The sequence below is a fragment of the Muscardinus avellanarius genome (assembly GCF_963383645.1).
Source record: "Muscardinus avellanarius genome assembly, chromosome: 13".
Lineage (NCBI taxonomy): Eukaryota > Metazoa > Chordata > Mammalia > Rodentia > Gliridae > Muscardinus > Muscardinus avellanarius.
This window is the reverse complement of record NC_137799.1, coordinates 19,400,026-19,419,397: the sequence shown is the minus strand read 5'-3', so window position 1 is coordinate 19,419,397 and position 19,372 is coordinate 19,400,026. Positions and strand designations below refer to the sequence as shown.

The 19,372-nt window shown below is 44.9% G+C and overlaps 1 protein-coding gene across 5 annotated transcripts in view; it reads right to left on the bottom strand.

The window, feature by feature from the left end:
- The window catches only part of ASTN2 (astrotactin 2), a gene marked incomplete at both ends in the record, with an annotated part of 976,717 nt that overhangs the window by 257,100 nt on the left and 700,245 nt on the right, over positions 1 to 19,372 (bottom strand). For 4 of the 5 annotated variants that reach the window (XM_080708339.1, XM_080708337.1, XM_080708336.1 and 1 more), the window contains 3 exons: positions 7,176 to 7,355; positions 10,676 to 10,780; positions 15,229 to 15,353. In XM_080708339.1, coding sequence (XP_080564465.1) covers positions 7,176 to 7,355; positions 10,676 to 10,780; positions 15,229 to 15,353 — 410 coding nt within the window. Of the gene's footprint in view, positions 1 to 7,175; positions 7,356 to 10,675; positions 10,781 to 15,228; positions 15,397 to 19,372 lie in introns of all 5 variants that reach the window. The other variant, XM_080708335.1, reaches the window with a different exon arrangement.

Genomic DNA, 19,372 nt, shown 5'->3' with positions numbered 1-19,372 from the left:
CTTTAGACTCCAAATGAAACATCAGCTATGCTTGAGTTTCATGCCTGCCAGTCTTTGCACTGGAACTTTCTGGCTCTTCTGGTTCCTGAACATTCAAAGTTAAGACTAGAACTATACCACTAGCTCATTATAATATCTATCTCTCTAAATATATATATATATATATATATATATATGCATATATATTGAATTCTGTGCATATATATTCAGTGTTAAAGATATTACTTACTATAGATTATATATAAACACATATTACATTATGTGTGTATTTACACATATATACAGAGGTTATTTACTATCAGATTATATATACATATATACACACATATATTGATCACACATCTCTTAGTTACACACACACACACACACACACACACACACACACACACAGCCAGCCCTATTGGTCTGTTTCTCTGGAGAACCCTGATGGGTACACATCATCAAGCTGCTGTGTGGTTTGAACTGAGGCCAAGGCTGGAGTCTAGACAAGCTCATGATGGTGATGACTTGGGATATAGTGGGGGGAGGGAGGGAGGGAGGGAGGGAGGGAGAGAGAGAGAGAGAGAGAGAGAGAGAGAGAGAGAGAGAGAGAGAGAGAGAGAGAGGAGCTCTCTGAAAGAAGGATTTGTAGGCTTCTGGCTCTGCCTCTAAACAGATAATGGTGCTTTTCAGCAGAACAGTGGTAATGCACACTAGGCTGTTATAGTGTAGAGTTTGGACAGGCAGGGGGCCCAGCATGATAGCAAACATCAGAGAAAAGCTTGGAGCTGGAGGCATAAAGTGAGGGTCCGCAGCATCGGAACTGCAACAGAGAGCATGATAGATTTGCACAGAGACAGACTAGGGGAAGGGTCTATGGGACAGGTCTCTTGTGAACCAACATTTATGAGTTCGGCAGAAGAGGCTGAGTCTGCAAAGGAGGTGGGGAAGCAATAGGCAGGACGAAAGCTGCAAACCCAGAAAGTCTGGGTATCACAGAAGCAAGCACAGAATATGACTCAGGTTGGAAGCAGCCAACTCTGTCCACTGCCATGGAAAGGTCAAGCAAGATGGGAACTAAAATCTGCTCCAGGTTCTTAACTCACTGGGGAAGTAAACCAGCACCCTGTGGGTCTCAGGCTCTGAGAACAAGTCATTTCATGTCCTGTGCTTTTCTTTGAAGTAAGTTCCCTTAGGAAACAGAAAGCCCTGGAGAGTTCTCCAGCTCACATCAGCCCCTCGGCCACACCTGTGCACACCGGAGGAGGTGACATGTGACTACATCTTTCTCCTCTTATCTCCCCACCCTAAACCCTGATCTGCCTTGCAAACAGCCAAAAAACAACTTCAAAAGGCAGTTGAAGAACACTACAGCTGACATTCAAAAGTGCCTTGTAATTCAAAGGGAAATGCAAAAACTGAGTTCCCTCGGACAGGCCTGAAAAATTTTAATAGAGATAAAACACCTTTTAAAAGTGTCTAGTGGTATTTATCTGAGGGACATCTCTATGCCATGGATTCTCTCGATTAAAACTCAAGAGCAGTGCCAGCTTCACATGGAGGGTGCACTTTCCCAGGGTCAAGCAGGCGGCAGGCCACGCGCTTACGAAAAAGCTCATCAATTGTATACATTTCTTTGCTTTCAGACCCTTTATTTCTCTAACTTCTCCTTTTGGGGTTTGATTTGCCTTTGTCTATCTCTTTTTGTTTTTTCATCCCTTCCTGGCCCCCTTTGTTCTTCAGTCATTCTCTATGTGTCTACCTGTTTGTCTCTGACAGAAAGAAAGGAAAGGGAGGGAAGGAGGGAGAGAGGGAGGGAGGGAGGGAGAGAGAGAGGGAGGGAGGGAGGGAGAGAGAGAGAGAGAGAGAGAGAGAGAGAGAGAGAGAGAGAATATGAACGAACAATTCTTTCACATAAAACCATCCATCACCTTCCAGAGTCACTTTTTCCATGAAATAAAAGGCAGTTAAGCCGGGCGTGGTGGCGCACACTTATAATCCCCACACTTGGGAGGCGAAGACAGGAGAATCGCACGGGTTTGAAGCCAGCCGCGCTGGCTTAAGAGACCCTGTTTCCACATAAAAAAAAAAGAATAAAATAGGTCTGGGAGTGTAGCCTAGAGGTAGAAGGACTTCCAGGAATCCCAGTACCACCAAAAAAAAAAAAAAAAGGCAATTAAACATCAGAAAACCTATCAAACTGTTCATTTATATACCCATCACTCTCGTCCCTTCATAGAAGATGGCAGATGACCAGTCTCACACCCCTTGTGATACTTCTCTAGTCCATCTCCACCTACTCCCTCCCTCCTTTGGTTCCACAACCACAGCTGAATTCACTGAGGTCCCTCCCTGTCCAGGACAAGCTACCCTACATGGGTTCTGGATCATCCATGAGAGATAGAATCAAAGGAGCTATGTCCTCCCATTTATATGCATGTGTTTGTCTATGTATACATGTGAGTGCGTGCGCGCACACACACACACACACACACACCTTGGGACACAGTGATTCAAATGATGTAGAAGCCATGGATGGAGGGAATAGGCTGAATGACAATAATAATTATTTCTTATTCAATCCACGCAGCAATCCTGCATCCTGCATAGAAGGAAATAGATCTCAGAGAGTGAATCAGTTTGCCCCGAACCACACACCTGGTGGAAGACAGAGCTGAGATTTTTAACCAGGTCCATCTGCATGAAGGACCTGTGCTTTATCTCCAAATGAGAAAATCTTTATAAAGATAGAATCATGAAACCAAGTGTGGTGGCACATGCCTGTAATCCCAGCTACTTGGAAGACTGAGGCAGGAGGAATACAAGTTTGAGGCCAGCGTAAGTAACTTAGAGAAAACTTGTCTCAAAATAAAATAAAAATAAAAATGGGGATGTAGCTCAGTAGCAGAGTGTCACTGGATTCAATCTCCAGTACTGAAAAAAAAATTGTGTGTGTATGTGTTTGTATATGCGTAACATCATGATATAAGGCTCTTTTATCAGGGTTACAGATATGCAGTGTGTGATTATTAAGGCAAAGGGTAAAATTGGGCCCCAAACTGGGAGAAAGGTAGCATTTCATGCTACAGTACTATCAGGAGCACAGCAAAGCACAGAGAAAGTTCTACACTGCTGTGAGGTGCTTAGATCTTCACAGGGCACTTGGAAACAATGTGGAGGCAGAGGTGAAGGTGTAGGCAATTGGCAGACTGACCAGCCTCCATCTAATCATGGCTGGAGCTGGGCATGACTTCAGCCACCCCAGTTGCCTTCTGAGACTCACCTTTCCCCTCGATTAGGTTGTGTTTTGACCTATCTACTGCTCTAGTCCCCTCTAGTCCTTTCCTGGGTGGAGAGACCAGGATCCTTACAAGGTGGTAGAAAATTTCATCTGCTTGCCTGGACCTTTCTAGTCATTCTTGATACTTATTCCCTGGTCTCCCTCTGGATCAGCATGGGAAGCTAGGTCTCTGTTAATCTAGCTTTCAACTTTCTTCTATTACAAAGAAGGAAATTCACAGGCTATGGGCCACCACATCCTCTCTCTGTTCTAGACCAGAAATGACTCACTAGTCAGAGTTCTTTTTCAATGATCTGATTGACCTCCATACAGTGTCCTAGATAAGCCATTCCCCAGGTGTTCAGAATTGGCACGTGAACTCTAAAGACATCTGATAGTGACTCAGTGCTCCACCACTTGACAGCTCCCTCCATCTTCCCAGCTGTCTACCAATGGATTTTAAAAAGTCTCTAACAAAAATGATGACATGTTGAGAGACCCAAGCAGGCTGGTAATGGACAAGAAGGACAGAATCTATACTTTATCTAAGATGCCCTAGCATCTGGCAGGAGAGAAAACACTTGGAAATTTTCAGTGAACCAGAGACCTAATAAATGATAAATATGACTTTCTTTTCTCTTGTGAAGTCAACATTTAGAAGCACTTAATGAAATAATAATAAAACTTCCCATGTGAAATACCTTCATGGGACACATTCACCACTCCCTTGACTTCCCAGCACTTGACAGTGGCTACCCCAAATTATAAGAGTGGCCAGTGGCCTATCATTAGTAGTGATGGAAAAACAGATACATGTTTTCAATACCTTTTGATGCTGGATCTATGGGCAAGGGAACATTGGACTCTGATTGGGATTCAAACACTACCTTCCTTGCTGATGACCTGTACAACCCAGAAAGACCCTTTTTCTCTCTGAGCTTCAGATCTCTGTCTGCGGAGACATGTGTGAGTATTCGTTTCCTCTCTGCACTGTGGGATAGATGGTAGGTTGCAGAGCAGCCATCTGTAAACTTTAGAGGGCTGTGCAAATCCTCATGGTTGTTCTCCATGGCATATATAGTCTGTTTCCTTGATCTACTCTTGCAGACTTCGCCCTTCTGGCCAAAGAGTATATACTGTTTAAGGCTCAGATTTCAAAGATTTCATAGCTTTTCCAGAATCTTAGAACCCCTCTACCCACTCCCTCTGCTGAAATGAAAAGTCATCCACAGATATTGTCCCCTTCCAGTGACACAGTTCATTCATCCACAGCAAGAAAATGAGGGTTGAGTTCACACATTAGCAGGGCCCAGGACTAAAATTCGTAGCTCATGCCCATAGTTTTTGTTTTATTTCAAGCTACTCTTTTTTTATGTATCTACTGTGCGCCAATCATTGTACCTATGCAAATTTCACTTCATTCTCCCAAAAGCCATGTGAGGGGAATTACTATCCTTCATTTAACTCATAAGGAAACTGAATATCAGAAGTTAATTTGTACAAGGTCACCTGACAAATATGTAAGAAGAGGCACCAGGATGTGAAATCCCATCTGTCCCATGTCACCATCACTCTCTCTCTCTCTTTCCCACAGCTCTGCCTCCAAAGTTATCAGCCTCCTATTCCAAATTTATCCTGCCCTGAGTCTCAGTGTTTAGCATATGCCAGTGATAGGTAACTGATGGCTTGGGAGAGAAGGGACACTGATTATCTCAAAGTTCGAAGGATTCCTCCAATTCTACAGAGGAAAATTTCCTGTTTTATTTTTTTTTATCTCCCCTTTCCCTAGCATCGCTCCTGAAGCATAAAAATAAATAAATAAATCCATAGTGTTTGATGTAGCATCTAGGTGGTCATGACAGGTAGAGATAGGAGGAAACACACAGAGAGAATAGTTAAGTTGGCCTCCAGGTATACATATGCTCTTTAGGGGAATTAAATGTGGACCATGGAGCAGGGCGCACACCTATAATCCTTGTTTGAGGGAGGCTGATATAGAAGGAATATAGCTTTTAATCCAACCTCAGCAACTTAGCACGACCCTGTTTTCAAATAAAAAATAAATAAAATAGTGCTGGGGGTATAGCTCAGAGATAGAATGCTCTGGGTTAAAAAAAGAAAAGGAAAAAAAGTGTGAGTCGTAGAAGGAGCCAGTATCTTTGTAGACTAGAAGCCCAGAAAGGAAAAGCCATACCACCAAGTTAACCTGGAAAGTGTGTGGCAAAGCCAAGTCCTGGAGGAGTATCTCTAGCTGCTGTTCAGGCCTGCTTTCTGCATCTTCTCCCATCTTACTATATATATCTCCATCTAGCCACTATATAAGGAAGGGCATCTTCTGGAATGAGAAAATCTAAGTCTTAGAAGCATCCAAAGATGAAGATGGGGTGGAATCTAGCACCACAGTAGTATCCTAGGCCCTGAATGTGGCATGAAGCAAATTAGTTTGGTGGCCACAGAAAGCGAAGGCTTTTATAAACATAACTTAATTGTATTACTTCAGAGTCCTGAAGCTTATTGCCCTGCTTAATGATGTGTCGCATTATTTATAGGGTAGTGCAATGAGACTTCTATTGATTTAATGCACTTCCTTAAAGACTGTCATTGTCACAGCCATAAAACCAAGCTATTCCCAGACAACTCAATTATGTTCTCTGTGCCTGTAAAGCACCCGTGCCCCACACGATTGCATACGGGATGCAAGCGGGAGTGCGGGCATGACTGGGGATGCGAAGTCCCCAGACACAAAAGGGACAAAGGCAGTCCACAAGGGTTTCATCTGGCCAGGAACGTGCACAGCAGAGAAGCACTCACCCTATCTTGGTCTGACAGATAGGACTTTCTCTTTTCTTTCTGCCTTGATTTCCCCTCAGGCACAAGTGGAGTGCTGAGTCCAGAAAGAACTTCAAGGTCCCTATGGCTCCCACATCCCCTGGTTTTTTGAGCTGCAATGGAGAATCAGTTCTTGGAGAGAGTGTGGCTGAGCCATGAGTCAAAGAGGTAAGCAAGTTTGTAGAGACACTCCTTCATAGTTCCCAACCAAGAGACTGTAGTTGACAATAAATTGATATTGATACTCCTAATTATGACAAGCAATACCTCAGTTTAGTTGGAAGAGAGAAGTAATGTGGGAATTTTCAGCCACCAGCTGCAGATTCCCACCCTACACATGCAACTGTGTCTCTGTGGGCACTTGACCTGACATGTCTGAGACTCAGTTTCTCAAATGTGCAATGGTGACTATACTGAGCTATCAAAATATATATGTGTCTGTGTGAGATTTGTCTAACTTTTTCAAAATGTTATTCCATAAATCATTCCCCTCTTTCACATAAGAAGTACACAAGAATAGCCCATTTCATAGGAAGGAAAAATTGAGACTAGCTTTTTGAACTTGGTCTGGAGAGTTTTGATTCTGATAATGGATAAAAATCAAAGGCAAACAGGAATGATGACCCTCCATGAGGACCATACCTGTTGTATGAGGAGCTGAAATTGTCCCCTTGGATATGGGATAATCTATTCCAGAGGAGTCCGACTTTCTCCTGAGTTTGCCCAAGAATCCTGGAGGATAGAAGTGTCAAGGAGACATCACTCCTCACCCACATCCTGATCCCTAAATTTGTCTCAAAGAGAAAGTGTCAAACAGAGAGCTTGCAGTAGAAGTCAAGACCTCCATAGCCCAGGACACCAACCTTGGGCCTTAGAAAATGCCCACACTGAAGTATCTTGAGAAATCAGATGCCCTAACTCTGTCCTTGGTGATGAGCCCAGAGAGGGACAAGTACTTGCCTAAGGCCACGTAACTTATTCATACTGGAGACAGGATTTCCACCCAAGGAAGCCCAGTTGTCTCCAAGGTTGCTTTCCCTCTCACCACACCTGCCTCCTCCACTTACAGCAAGCTCTCCAGGCTTACCTTTCTGATACTGGAGCCACAGCTGCTGCTGGACCTTCTTGCTGGGGAAGTGGATGATGCAGGTGAGCTCCGAGCCATAGAGCGCCTCTGCGATGTAGTGGGAGCCGTAGTGCTGGATGAAGGACAGCAGCTCATCCCGACTGCTCTCTTTGGTCAGGATCTTGAGGACATTAGTGAAGCCTAGACAGGGCGAGCATGTGTAGGTGGTCAGACTTGAGAGGAAGGTGGCTAGCAAATTATGCAATAGCAAGGGCTCTTCCCAGCTGCGATCTATGTCTTACTCCTTACCACGGTAGCCACTAGCTGGCTGATTCACCCCAAAATGCACACCATTCCCTCACAGAGCACAGAACTGTTCTCTCTGGTGGAAAACAGAGGAACTATTCAGGGGAGGAAGGCTTAAACACAGAGAACTAGGTGGTGGTGACATTAAAGACTCAGACAGTTAAAGCTGATGTCTACTGACCAAGCAACTAATGGGTACTAGAGAAACCACAAGATGTTTTATCCTTTAACCTTAGCCAAAACACTATAACCTTGGAAACAACAAATCCCACCATACAGATAAGCAAGTCAAATTTGGGATACTGTAAGTGACTTGTCTTGGCCTTCTAGCTAGAGGAGCTGGGTTCAAACTCACTTCTACTTTTACTCCAAATGTATACACCAAATAAACTCAGGCTTGAACTGTCCACAGCTGGAGACCTGGGGCTACATTCACTCAGGTTCCACAAACACTCCGTCCACGCATCTGACCCATGCTTTAACTTTCTGTGACAAGGGTTGATTTCTACCTCTGCTCACGCATCCCTGACACATCTTCTCTCTCCCTATATCACCCCAGAGCCTTCTTTCTGCTCTGTTTCTCTTAGATCTTTGCTATGTCCTCAGCACCTCTCACAGGTCCTGAATGGCAGTCACTTGGGAACTGTTGTTCCTCCTCCACTCTCCTTCCTCAGACAGGCAGGTGGCTGAGCTATCACCCAGGGGTGCACAGCAATGAGAGACTGACTTAACAAGAGCCCTTGCCACTCAGCTCAGAACCCAGTTCTTCTCTCCAAAGCCACCAAATTCAGCTTTAGTTTATGAAACATTCAGGGAAGTCAGAGATAGAGGGATGCTGCAGGAAATGACAACCCAAAGCATGCTGTTTTGGACTTCAAACTGAGAGCATCTGAGGAGGAGCAATGTAGGGGAGGGCTTTCCCTGAGGTTTCCCTTTCTACCTCAAGGCCAGATCCTCTGGAAGATGTTTAATGGTTGTAAATTCTTTCCCTAGCTATATCATCTGGAGTCAATTGGTTCAGAGCCCAGGAAGGAGACGAGTTGACACCCAAAGCACAAATCAGTTGCCTTCCCAGCTCCTGTCTGTTCCTTGGGCCCATTAATCCCTCCCCCCAAACAGCATTTACTCTTCCTCTAAAATTGCCTCCATCGCCCCACTCTTAGGGTTTTTCTGAGCTCTTCCCTGGTATTGGATAAAGCTCAATGACCTTATCTGGACACTCAGGTGCCTCCTGGGAGCCACATACACTTGACTTCTTCTCTGGTCAAATCAGTTTTCTTATTTGTGCTGAAGGTGACCTGGGATTTCCACCAGTGTATTTTCCTTCATCTACCAGCTACCTCCAAACCTTGCAATCCCCCTAAACACCCCTGAAATTATCTCCCCTCTTCCTCCCTAAGTCAGACTCACACTTCAAGACCCCAGGAAATCATTCCTTTCCCCAAGGAGTCTTCCGCATACCATGCTGGCCAGAAGCACCTCTCTGGACTTTCAACTCACCCTTCGAAGATAGGAGCCTTGTCTCATCTGTCTCTGAATCTATACGTGCATCCTTCCTACGCCCTACCCCAACCAAGTACATGGCACAGTTCCTAGACCACAGCAAACACAACAACCACAGCCATTACAGTTACAACCAATCCCATGCCACATCAAAGAGCAGTTGCCTCTCCAACACTGAAAATGAGCTCTGATTTGCCAACATTTTATTTACAATGGGGCTTCCAGGAGCATTGTTACTGATTAATTAAAGCAGGTACCTCTTTGTAGTTCTAACATGAACATCACAGTTATATTCACAGGTGCCGAGTGAGGGGGTGGTGGGGAAGACAGAAATGGGGCTCAAAGAATGAGTACTTGATTAGAAAAACCTCTCCCCACAACCTATTATTAGTTCATGCAACTACTCAGTAATTAATACAGCAGCATTAATAATGAGATAGTTCCTGTTAAGCAATAAATAATGCCTTGGAGATGCCCCAGGGATCTTTATCCAGTTAGACAGAAACATATTCCAATCCCTGCTGGGCTCCCAGTTTTGACACTTATTAGCTGTGTGACCTTTGGTTAGATACTTAATCTCTCTGACCCTCAGTTTCCTTGTAGAAGAAAATGAGAGGAAAAAAATGCTTTTCCTATAACAGTAGAACTGTTGTAATTCATAAGATATGAAACATTATAAAGTGCTTGACAGATGTCATCAGTAATTAGTATCCGTACTTCCGAGGGGGTGAAATCATCCAGTCCCCTGGCTAACAGAGCTCCATTTTGCTAGTAAACAAAGTGATATTGAAAAAGGAAACAAAATAAGAACTGGGTAATTAGGGGCCACATAGACAGTAAACTGGTGACAGAGTGATGGGAAGGAGCCAGGGTGAAAACCCAAGCCAGGTCTCATCTGTCCAGACTTATTCATGTCTTATCTTCCCATGTTCATTTCTTTGTTTATTTATTCTTCCATGAAACGTGAGCACCAACACTGTGCAGTTTCTGGGGATTTGGAGATCTGTTTAAGGTCAGTTTTCAGGTCAGTGGGGCAGGCACCTGAGTACACGAGACTCAGGTAGGAATCAAGTGCTCCTCTGTGTCTGGAAAGAAAGCACAGAGAATAGCTGCAGTTGTTTTGAAGGTGATAGAGAATGGAGGCATCAGAGTGTGTTTTCGTGTTTGCTCCTTGGGCAAGGAGACGCAGGCAGAGAACAGCAAGGGCAGAATCACAGCCATGAACACACCTGCCCCACTCAGAGGACTGGAGATGGACCCATCTGCAGGAGCTTCGGGCTCACGTGGATACAGTGTGGGTGGTCACGTGTAGCGGATTGAGGTTATGTGTATAGAGACAGGATGGGCAGGATAACAAAGTGGGAAAGAATAGAGCAATTGGTACAACCCACAAGCCCAGAGTACTTTTCAGAACATAAATGTGAATTAGATGATTAATGTTGATCCTCTCTCTCTCCTGTTCACCTTCTTCACCTTGCACAGATCTCTGACTTACCCAGGGTGGACAGCTCCTTTTCCTTTGCTACAGCTGCCTCAATATTACACTGACCCTACTGCAATGTATCGGTGTCACTGTCTACCTGCCCTCCCTGGGAGCCCCCTTACTCCCTTAGCATTCCCAGGGTCAGCACAGGGCCGGGCGCACCCCAGGTCCTTGGGAATGTGTCCCAAACGACTCCACAGCCCCCAGCCACCCAGGTAGGGGTCCTCACCTGCAGAGAGGGTGATGGTGCTAAGCTTCACACGGTAGAGGTTGCTCCGGACTCGCCACTGCTGCACCATGGGGTAACCCATGGCCTCATCATACCTGATGTCTCCTGGGGAAGAAATAAATGCCCATATGAGATAAAGATGAAAATTTTTCTTACCAAGATGCCCAGACTGCAGCCCTCAGTTCTGGTTCATGGTCACCTCTTCAAATCAAACAGAGGTTTAGTTCTTGAAGGTGGGCTTTCATCAGAACCATTTTATCTGGACCTAACCCCAGGCCTTGAGCTCAGCCCCATCCCTACTATTTCTCTCTTGGGCTTGCAAGTCCCTTTACTCTACAGGCAAAAGCAATCTCAGGTCAGATTTACATCCCACTTGACCCCGCTGACCATTGTCCCCAGACACTGAACATCTCAGTGCCTCAGTTTCCCCATCTGAGAGGGCAGCTCTCTCTGCCAACTCCGTCTCAAAGTCATGTTGTGGGAGCTGAATATGGCAATAGAAGCAGAAGATCTTTGATGTCCTGAAATTCTATAAATATCAGTCAAGGGACATCAAACCACAACCTATTTTTTACATATTTTCTGTAGCTGCTTCTCCCAGGCTAAGTTGAGCATTTGCAATAGAGACTGCCTGAAAAGACTAACACATTTATCATCTGCCCCTTAATGGCTGCTGGCCCCTGTACAGACCATTGTTTTTTTTCCCATGGAAACATGGATATTCATAAGTATTATGTAAAATGTGGGTGGACCTACATAAAAGTTTCTCATTTCAAGTGTAAGAGCAAGAAACACTGGTTAAACAAATTAAGCTGTGCAATTTCTCGGCAACTGCATAGATTAAGATGCATTTTTAAAGTTCTATGATGGTTGCATGCAAATTTCTTTGACCATGGAAGCCCTTGTATATACAGGGTTTCTAGAACTCATGTTCCAAAGAATGCATTTGGGGAAACACAGGTACCATATAAATTAATTAAATAAATAAATAATAAAGAAAAAAAACAACAATATGTTAGCAAGTAGTTAACTTTGCATAGTAAGTATATGAAAAATTATTGTTTTCTGATTCATATTCATCTCCATTTTCTAAATTTTCTACCTTAAAGCTTTGCAAACTCAATAATGAGGAATAATGAATTAAAAAAGAAATGCTAGTCACGTAGACAGTTATTATTGTTGTTGTTATGTATCCACACTTTCTGGTGCCTCTGCAAATAACAGGACCATTTCTTATCCATTTCTCCTGTCCCCTGGTGAGGAGGCACTTAAAGAGATATTTGATACCAAGATTAAAATGAGAATCTCATTGGAACAAATGATTTCTTCCTGGACATTATAGCAGTATTAAAGTTGTCCATTACTGTCAATTTTTTTCTTTCCTCCTTAGCCTTTTCAGAAATAATATAATTTTTTAGAGGCTTTCATTTTAAAGTAAAATATTCATGATCCCCAAAGATATGTCCACTGGAGCGAGGTGGTTTAGTTATAAATACGTCCTGTTTATCTGTTCTGCTTCTCCTATCCTTCCTTTGCAGAAGCTGGGGAGAAAAGGGGAGAGGGTGGAGGGAGGGAGGAGAGGGATGCATTTCTGACTTAAGAGTGGAGAAAATGGTCTGTAAAAGAAGACTGAGACACCACGCCCAGGCAAGCTCTGCCCCTTCTACAACTGCTCATCCATGTTCAAAGCTGGCCAATAGGGATATGAGAAGCTAAGGCCAACAGAGGGAAGTAGAATATCTGGACACAGGCGGATGAAGTAGCTCGTTCACTTTGTGCCATGGTATCCAAAGCAATTTATAAAACCATCTTCCCTGCCTCTTGCTCCATCCCTTGGTTGTCTCATAGTGGCTGTCACACCATCCCTCACTTCCTGCATCCCTCGATTCAAGCCTGGCATGTAAGCTTTTCCAGTAACTGTCAGTTTCTCCAGGTTGAGGCTGTAGTCTGTACTCCTCCTCCTTCTCCTGCAGAATCTGGAACAGAGCCTGAGTAGGCTCTCAGTGGTTACCTACTGACTGGTGTTGTAGTTTGCATTTAAAATATTCTGCAGATCGCATACACTGGAGACACTCATGTTAGAGGCGGAACCTGGTCACTGGGAAAGGATTCCTAGAGGAGTGACTGGAACAGAGTGTGTGTGTGTGTGTGTGTGTGTGTGTGTGTGTGTGTGTGTGTGTCCAGGCCACCCACCTGCAGCATCTGGTTCTGACCTTCCTCCCCCCCCCCTTACCTTCTGCTCCCCACAATGATGCCAGCCCCACTTCGTGTTTGGAGCCAGTGAAAAATGAACTATGTATATATGAACTGAAATCTCCAGACTGGTGAGCAAATAAAAACTTTCTTTCCTCTATATTTTGGGTGTGAGGTATTTGGGTCACAACAATGAGAATGATGGGACATTTCTGTCAGACAAAAATGAATGGCTAAACCATTTCATTCCATTCCCAATAATAAACCTACCCTTGATTTTTACTTTATTCCTTACCACCACCACACCCTACTCTATCCCAGACCCCCAGATTCCAGGAACAGAAGGAAGCTCTGGGATAGAAGATGAAATTTTTTTTGTTTGTAATGAAATAAAAAAGTGAAACTCTTAAACTCTAACAAAGGCTGTATTAAGAAACTTACAAATATACTTGAGTCAAAACAAATAATCATAAGAATGTGTATCACTACCAGAGGACCATAGAAAAAGTCAGCATTTTATATACAAGAGCTCCATTTCCTACCATCGTCTTGAAAAATAACCATTATGTTGCATATTTTGGAGGGAGAAATTGAGGCTCAGAGAGGGAAATTGCCCAAGTATACATCATCAGTGATGGATTCAGGACCTCTCCATTAGAACACAGTGCCTCCCCATGGACCATGGAAAGGTCTACTCTCAGAGGCAGTGAACTCCCTACTGCTGAGGGTATCCAAAGAGGGACAGCCACTCACCAGGAATATAGTGGACCTGATTCCTCATTGCTAAGGAGAATTGCTTACTTTCATGTCAGCTTGGAATTTCTATCATCTTATAAAAACTAAAGAGTAAGGAAGGCATAGGAAGTTTTAGGCCCATTTTACTAAGCATTTTTACATTTATGTTTCCACTTTATCTGCAGTAGGACAGGTCAGGGAGATGGTATAAGATAGTAAATAAGGCATCAGCTTTGGGGTCAGAAAAACTAGGTTTGTTGCTGAAGCATCTATAGATTAGCCAGGCACCGGAGAGTCATGTGATCTCCTTAACTAGCTTAAAAGGGAATGATAATGTCCTTGAAGGGTTCCATCGGTTAATGCGTAAAAAGGCCTTGGCTCCCAGGAGGCCCTCCCCCTACATGGTTCCCTCTATCTATGCCATTTATAGGAAAGGCTCAAAGGAGTTAGACGACTGACCTAAGGTATCCCAGAGATTGCAAGTGATAGAGAGGGGAATTAAACTTTGTCACATTACAGGGTCTTCCCTGGGAAACAATTTCCCTTTGAAAGCTCAGCCATCTATAGGGATGAACATTCTCCTTGGGCAATGGAAGCCACCCGACTAATGCACCACAAAGGCCAGAGTCAAGGCCCATAAAAAACAAAGTCGGAGAGGAATTGGGGAGAAGTCAGGAGGAACATAAAGGCATCCCAGGGTCTAGCAGAAAATATGATGCTTCCGGAGAGTCTGCAAAAGATCCTTCCCAGCAGAGACAGAGGTTTGGTGGGTGGAGCTACAGAGTGGAGAGGAAAGACAAAGGACTTGTTACTATGACACCAACGTTTAGCAGATAGGCTGTGTTACCTTAAGCTGGTCTTCATCTCTCTGAGTCTAGACTACTTATAAAATGGGAATAAATAATACCCATCTACAGAATGGCTTAGCACCCACATACACAAACAAGCTGGCTGTGCCCAGGCAGGGTGGTACACACCTATAATCCCAGTACTTGGGAGGCTAAGACAGGAGGATCCCAGATTTGAAGCTTGCCTCCACAACTTAGTGAGAACTTCAATAACTTAGCAAGTCCCATTTCAAAATTCAAAGTTAAAAACTGGCTGAGGGATGTAGCTTAGAGGTAGAGGCCCCCTGGGTTTAATTCCCAGTACCAAAAATGTTAGAAAAAAAAAAAAAGAAGATAAAAGGTGTGTAACTCAAATGCTTTTATATAGAAGATATTCCTGGCTGGAAAGTCCACTGAAATTTACTTCATAATGATTTTAAAATAAACTAAAAAGACAAAATACTGAATGTGGAAAAAAATCAGAAATTCGTTGGGAAGAGAAAATGTTTGGATACTTGGAGACTTGTACACAGAGATACTCACTGAGGAGGGCTGAAAGGTTGCTCTTACTCACAGAGAGGCGTCTGTGCTCCGAGATGGTCCCGGTTCACACCCCGGGTCTCGGAAAAGCCCCTCAATTCTTCTCAGCTCAGAGCAGGAGCCCAGGAAATGGCAAGTACCTTTCGCACCCCATCCTGTTTGAAGGACAAGATCTGGCTGGGCCCATCGTGGACCCTCTGAGGACTGACAGGTACCTGGAGACCAGGTGTGTGGTCAAGGTTGTGACATGTTTCTTACCAGTGAGCAGCTGGAGGTCTGGAAGGGGCTCAGAGAGGACCCCCCGGCACTGTTCCTCCACCGGCAGCGGGATCACCAACAGCCCGTCGGCCAGCTGGGGGAAGTCCTTGATAAAGTTGTTTTCCCTGTGGATAGGAGCAGAGAGAGAAATGGAGGGAGTGGAGGTAGCTGGGCCTTCAGGGCAAGGAGGCAGGAAGTTGTGGGTGGAAGAGACTCTTGGCCAGGGTTTGGCTATGATGCCCGTGACTTCCTGCCTCCAGTGCTGAGACACAGTGAGAAGGACCAAGTATGGAATCAGGCAGGCGAGGGGTTTTAATTCCTGGTGTAACCACTTCACAGGCTGGATGATTTCGAGCAGACCTATTGTTGCTCTTGGAACCTCAGTTTCCTTGTCTATAAAGTGAGACTTAGATCTCAGGGATACTGTAAACACTTGATGGAATAAAGCTGCCAATTGTTCAGGACAGTCTCTGATGCTCTATAAACTGTATATTTGGCCTCTAACTGTCCCCTTGCATAAGCCAGACAGTGGTAAACCAGGATGGGAGGGAACTGAGAACAGCATGGAGTGTATAAAGAACAAGAATGAAGGCTAAGCTGGAGAGAGGAAGCCTTCAATAAAATGGATGTTTGTTAATGTGGAAGGAGCCTAACAGATATTCTGGTTCTAACGCCTCCTTTACAGATGGGGAAACTGAGGCTTGGAGAAGAGGACATTGCATGGGTTAGAGACAATTCCAAGTCTCCTGGCTGCAAAACTATGCTCTTTCCCCTGTACTAACTTTGTAGGGCCCTCCCTCTAACTCTTCCCTAAAGGGTGATCCAGGGAACAGAAGACAGACCCCAGGCAAACCCTCTGGAACTGAACCCTGAACAAAGGTAGTTTTAAGAGAACGGTGCTGATAGAGCAGAACAGGAAAGCAGGCTTGATTCCTCTAGACAACAGACCTGCCTAATACCAAACAACCTGCCAGGAGAGGTGGGGAGCTGGCTGTTACTGGGGGTGTGCAAGCAGAAAACTCGCTAGTGAATTAGCGTGGATGGTATCAAGGGCGTTTCTGTATGAAGTCTGACTTTGAAGTCACTTCATATTCAGAGATCCTCAGGGTTAGAGACACTAATTACAATCCGGAGAGGGAGGAGGGGGAGGACAGGAACAAAAAGAGAAGGATGTTTGTCACTTCATTTTGCCACCTGGAGTGGACAACCTTGAAATGGAACAGAAAGACAAAAACAAAACTATATGTGTTGCCAAAGCAAAGGCTTTGAAGCCTGGACCTGGGGCAGTTCAAAGGCAGCTGTAAAAGTGTCGGGCAGCCTGGGTCACCTTCCAGTCTGCACTGCACAACCCCACACCATGCTCCAGGCACCTCCGAAGCTCATCATCCATTTCGTGAGCTCGTCCTCTGTGTCTGAGTCTAGAGAAGGCGCCCTTGTCGCTGTCTTCAAACAGCACTGGCATCTTTGTCATTGTGTTTTCTGTGATTTTCTGCATCCTTACAGTTTACTAAGATTAAATTTATGCTTTAACGTTTGATCTTTACAGTAACCTCACCAGATAGACTTTTCTTTTTAACTTTTAAATTGCAGATGTGTTAACAATGAGATTCTAAGTGCAGATGAGTTAACAATGAGATTCTAAGTGAACAGGAATAGAATTTGAACCCAGATCTGTCGGGCTTGGGGCTATCTTCTCAAGGAATGTGTGTGCATGATGGTGAGTATCTAGATCCACACATGCCATTAAAGCATGCAAGTGCTGTGTGTATGTGTGTGAGTATGTGTGCCATGCCTATGTGTGGAATCATACTTGTTCATATCTGAAGTTGCATGTGATGACAGTTTCCAACTACAGGGCTGCTCTTGGATATGTCTGCAAATCTGGGAGCCTGGAGGCTCAATGTGTGTAGCAAAGACAGTCTTCCAGGTGATGACTGCAGTACCACACAACACATAACACCAGCCAGAGATTAAGGGAAAATGTTTCCTCCTGTCCCCTTTGCAAGGTGGCTGCTGGAGCTAAAGATCTCCCCTCAAAAGTGGGTTGAGAGCTGGATACAGTGGCACACACCTGAAGTCCCAGTGATTGGAAGACTGAGACAGGAGAATTGGAGGTTGGAGGCCAGTGTACAGTAATTAGTGAGACTCTTTTTGGCAATAAAAAGTCAAATAGGGCTAGAGACATAGTTTAGGGCAGAACACACCTGGGTTTAATCCCCAGGTACACACACACACACACACACACACACACACACACTTGGAGTAGTATGAAGCAGTGTTCCAGGGCATGGTCGGTCAACTACATGTGCTCAGCATATTCTCAGGAAAGGATCCTGGATTGGGAGATAATGATACAGAGGTGGGCTGCAAACCACCCCTTGTCCTCTAGGTCCTCCCAGCCTAGTGTGTGTGTGTGTGTGTGTGTGTGTGTGTGTGTGTGTACGCGTGTTTTGGGGAAAGCACAAACTAGACTTGCAGAACAGTTGGTGGAGCATGCTTCAGTTATTCTGAGTGGGCTAGATGCTTCTGTGTGAGAGGCCCTTCCTCATGAGACTGCAGGCACTTAATGTCTGGATAGGAGAGACCCAGTGCCCACATCATAGCCTAGCAGAGAACCTGATGCAAAGATCCCCAAACTCAACTTTCTCACCTGTAAAGCAGGGATCCCACAAGCTTCTCAGCCTGTCTTAGTGAAGTACGGGTGATGTTGGGGACCTAATGTGCACCAGGCAGTTGCAAGTACTTTACGTTTAGTCTTCTGAAACCCCATGATACAGATGCTGCTAAGATCTCCAGTATGGGAATCAAAAAGCTGAAGCACAGAGTAGTTTGTAATTTCTCAAGACCACACAGCTGGGAGGTGGGAGATCCCTTGTGGTCTGGCCCCAGAGCCCACAGGCCTCATTGGTGCTCAGATGCAGGGTGCTAACAGCCCCGCTGGGGACAGACACAAGCTGCCAAAGCCAGGAGGGCCCCTAGTGCCCAAGGTGCACTGAGCCCATAGAAGTTATGGATGAGAGACAGAGAAGGGGCCTGTTGTTCCTTGTAGCCCAGTAGCACACCAGAAGCTGTATTCTCAGTCTAACCTTGCCAGTCCTCGGGATCATGAGATGGGCGTGACGAAATGCCCCCCCACTTCAGCAGTGAGGAAATGGGGGATCCGCAAGATGTGATTTCCTTGGACTAATATAACGGGTACATTTGGTAAGTGTGATCCAGAGGCAGATTTGCCTCCACTGTGAAATCTGTGGGGATGCTTTCATGACTGCGGAGGAGAGAAGGCATGCCTTCCTCTCCATCCACGTCCCTCTTCTCTGATTCCTCTGCTTTCTGGCCAAGTCATTCTCACTTCTGTAGAAAAATCTGACCCCACATGGACAGAGGCAAGGAGCACAGTGGCCTGATTCAGCAGGAGGGAGCTGGCCTTTGCCAACCCTTCTTCCTGGATTAAGATTTTCCCCTGAGCTTCCAGGATGCAGAGAGCCTTAAGGAAGCACACGAGGAGGGAGAAGATAGAAGAGGGTGCTATCTGGCCAGCGTGGTAGGCAGGGAGGGAACTAACTGCCTAGCTTCCAAGTACTGGGTCATTCCTGGGCTGCAGGGCGATGTCTGCAGTTCTGCATGAACTCTGCCAGCAGAGGGCGCCCAGGGCCTTCGCATCAATCAGCTTTCCCAGGAGGCAAAATAGGAAAAAAGGAAAAAAAAAAAAAAAAAAAAAAAAAAACACTGGGAAAAGTGCTGGGCTGAGAACCTCAGATGAAGTTTGGACAGCTGCTTGAGAGTCCCCCAACCTGGGTGGAGTTTCTGGGGGGCTAGCAGCCTATGGGAGGCTGGCTTCAATCCGGGGGTTCAGAAACTGAAATCTGATTCTGAGATCCTGTGTGTGTGTGAGTGTGTGTGTGTGTGTGTGTGTGTGTGTGTGTGTGTGTGTGTGTGTGATAACTAATCCTAAGTACCTAATGATAATAATAATGGTTTACTAATCATATGTTTTTCTTTAGCAATGGTGTAGGTGGTATGCCAAGAGACACACGTATGTATGTATAAATGTTTAGGTAGAATAATAATATTTAATAAAAGTAACATTAATAATGTTTAACCATTCAACATCAAAACTATTTGCAAAGATCTGTTGATTGTATTT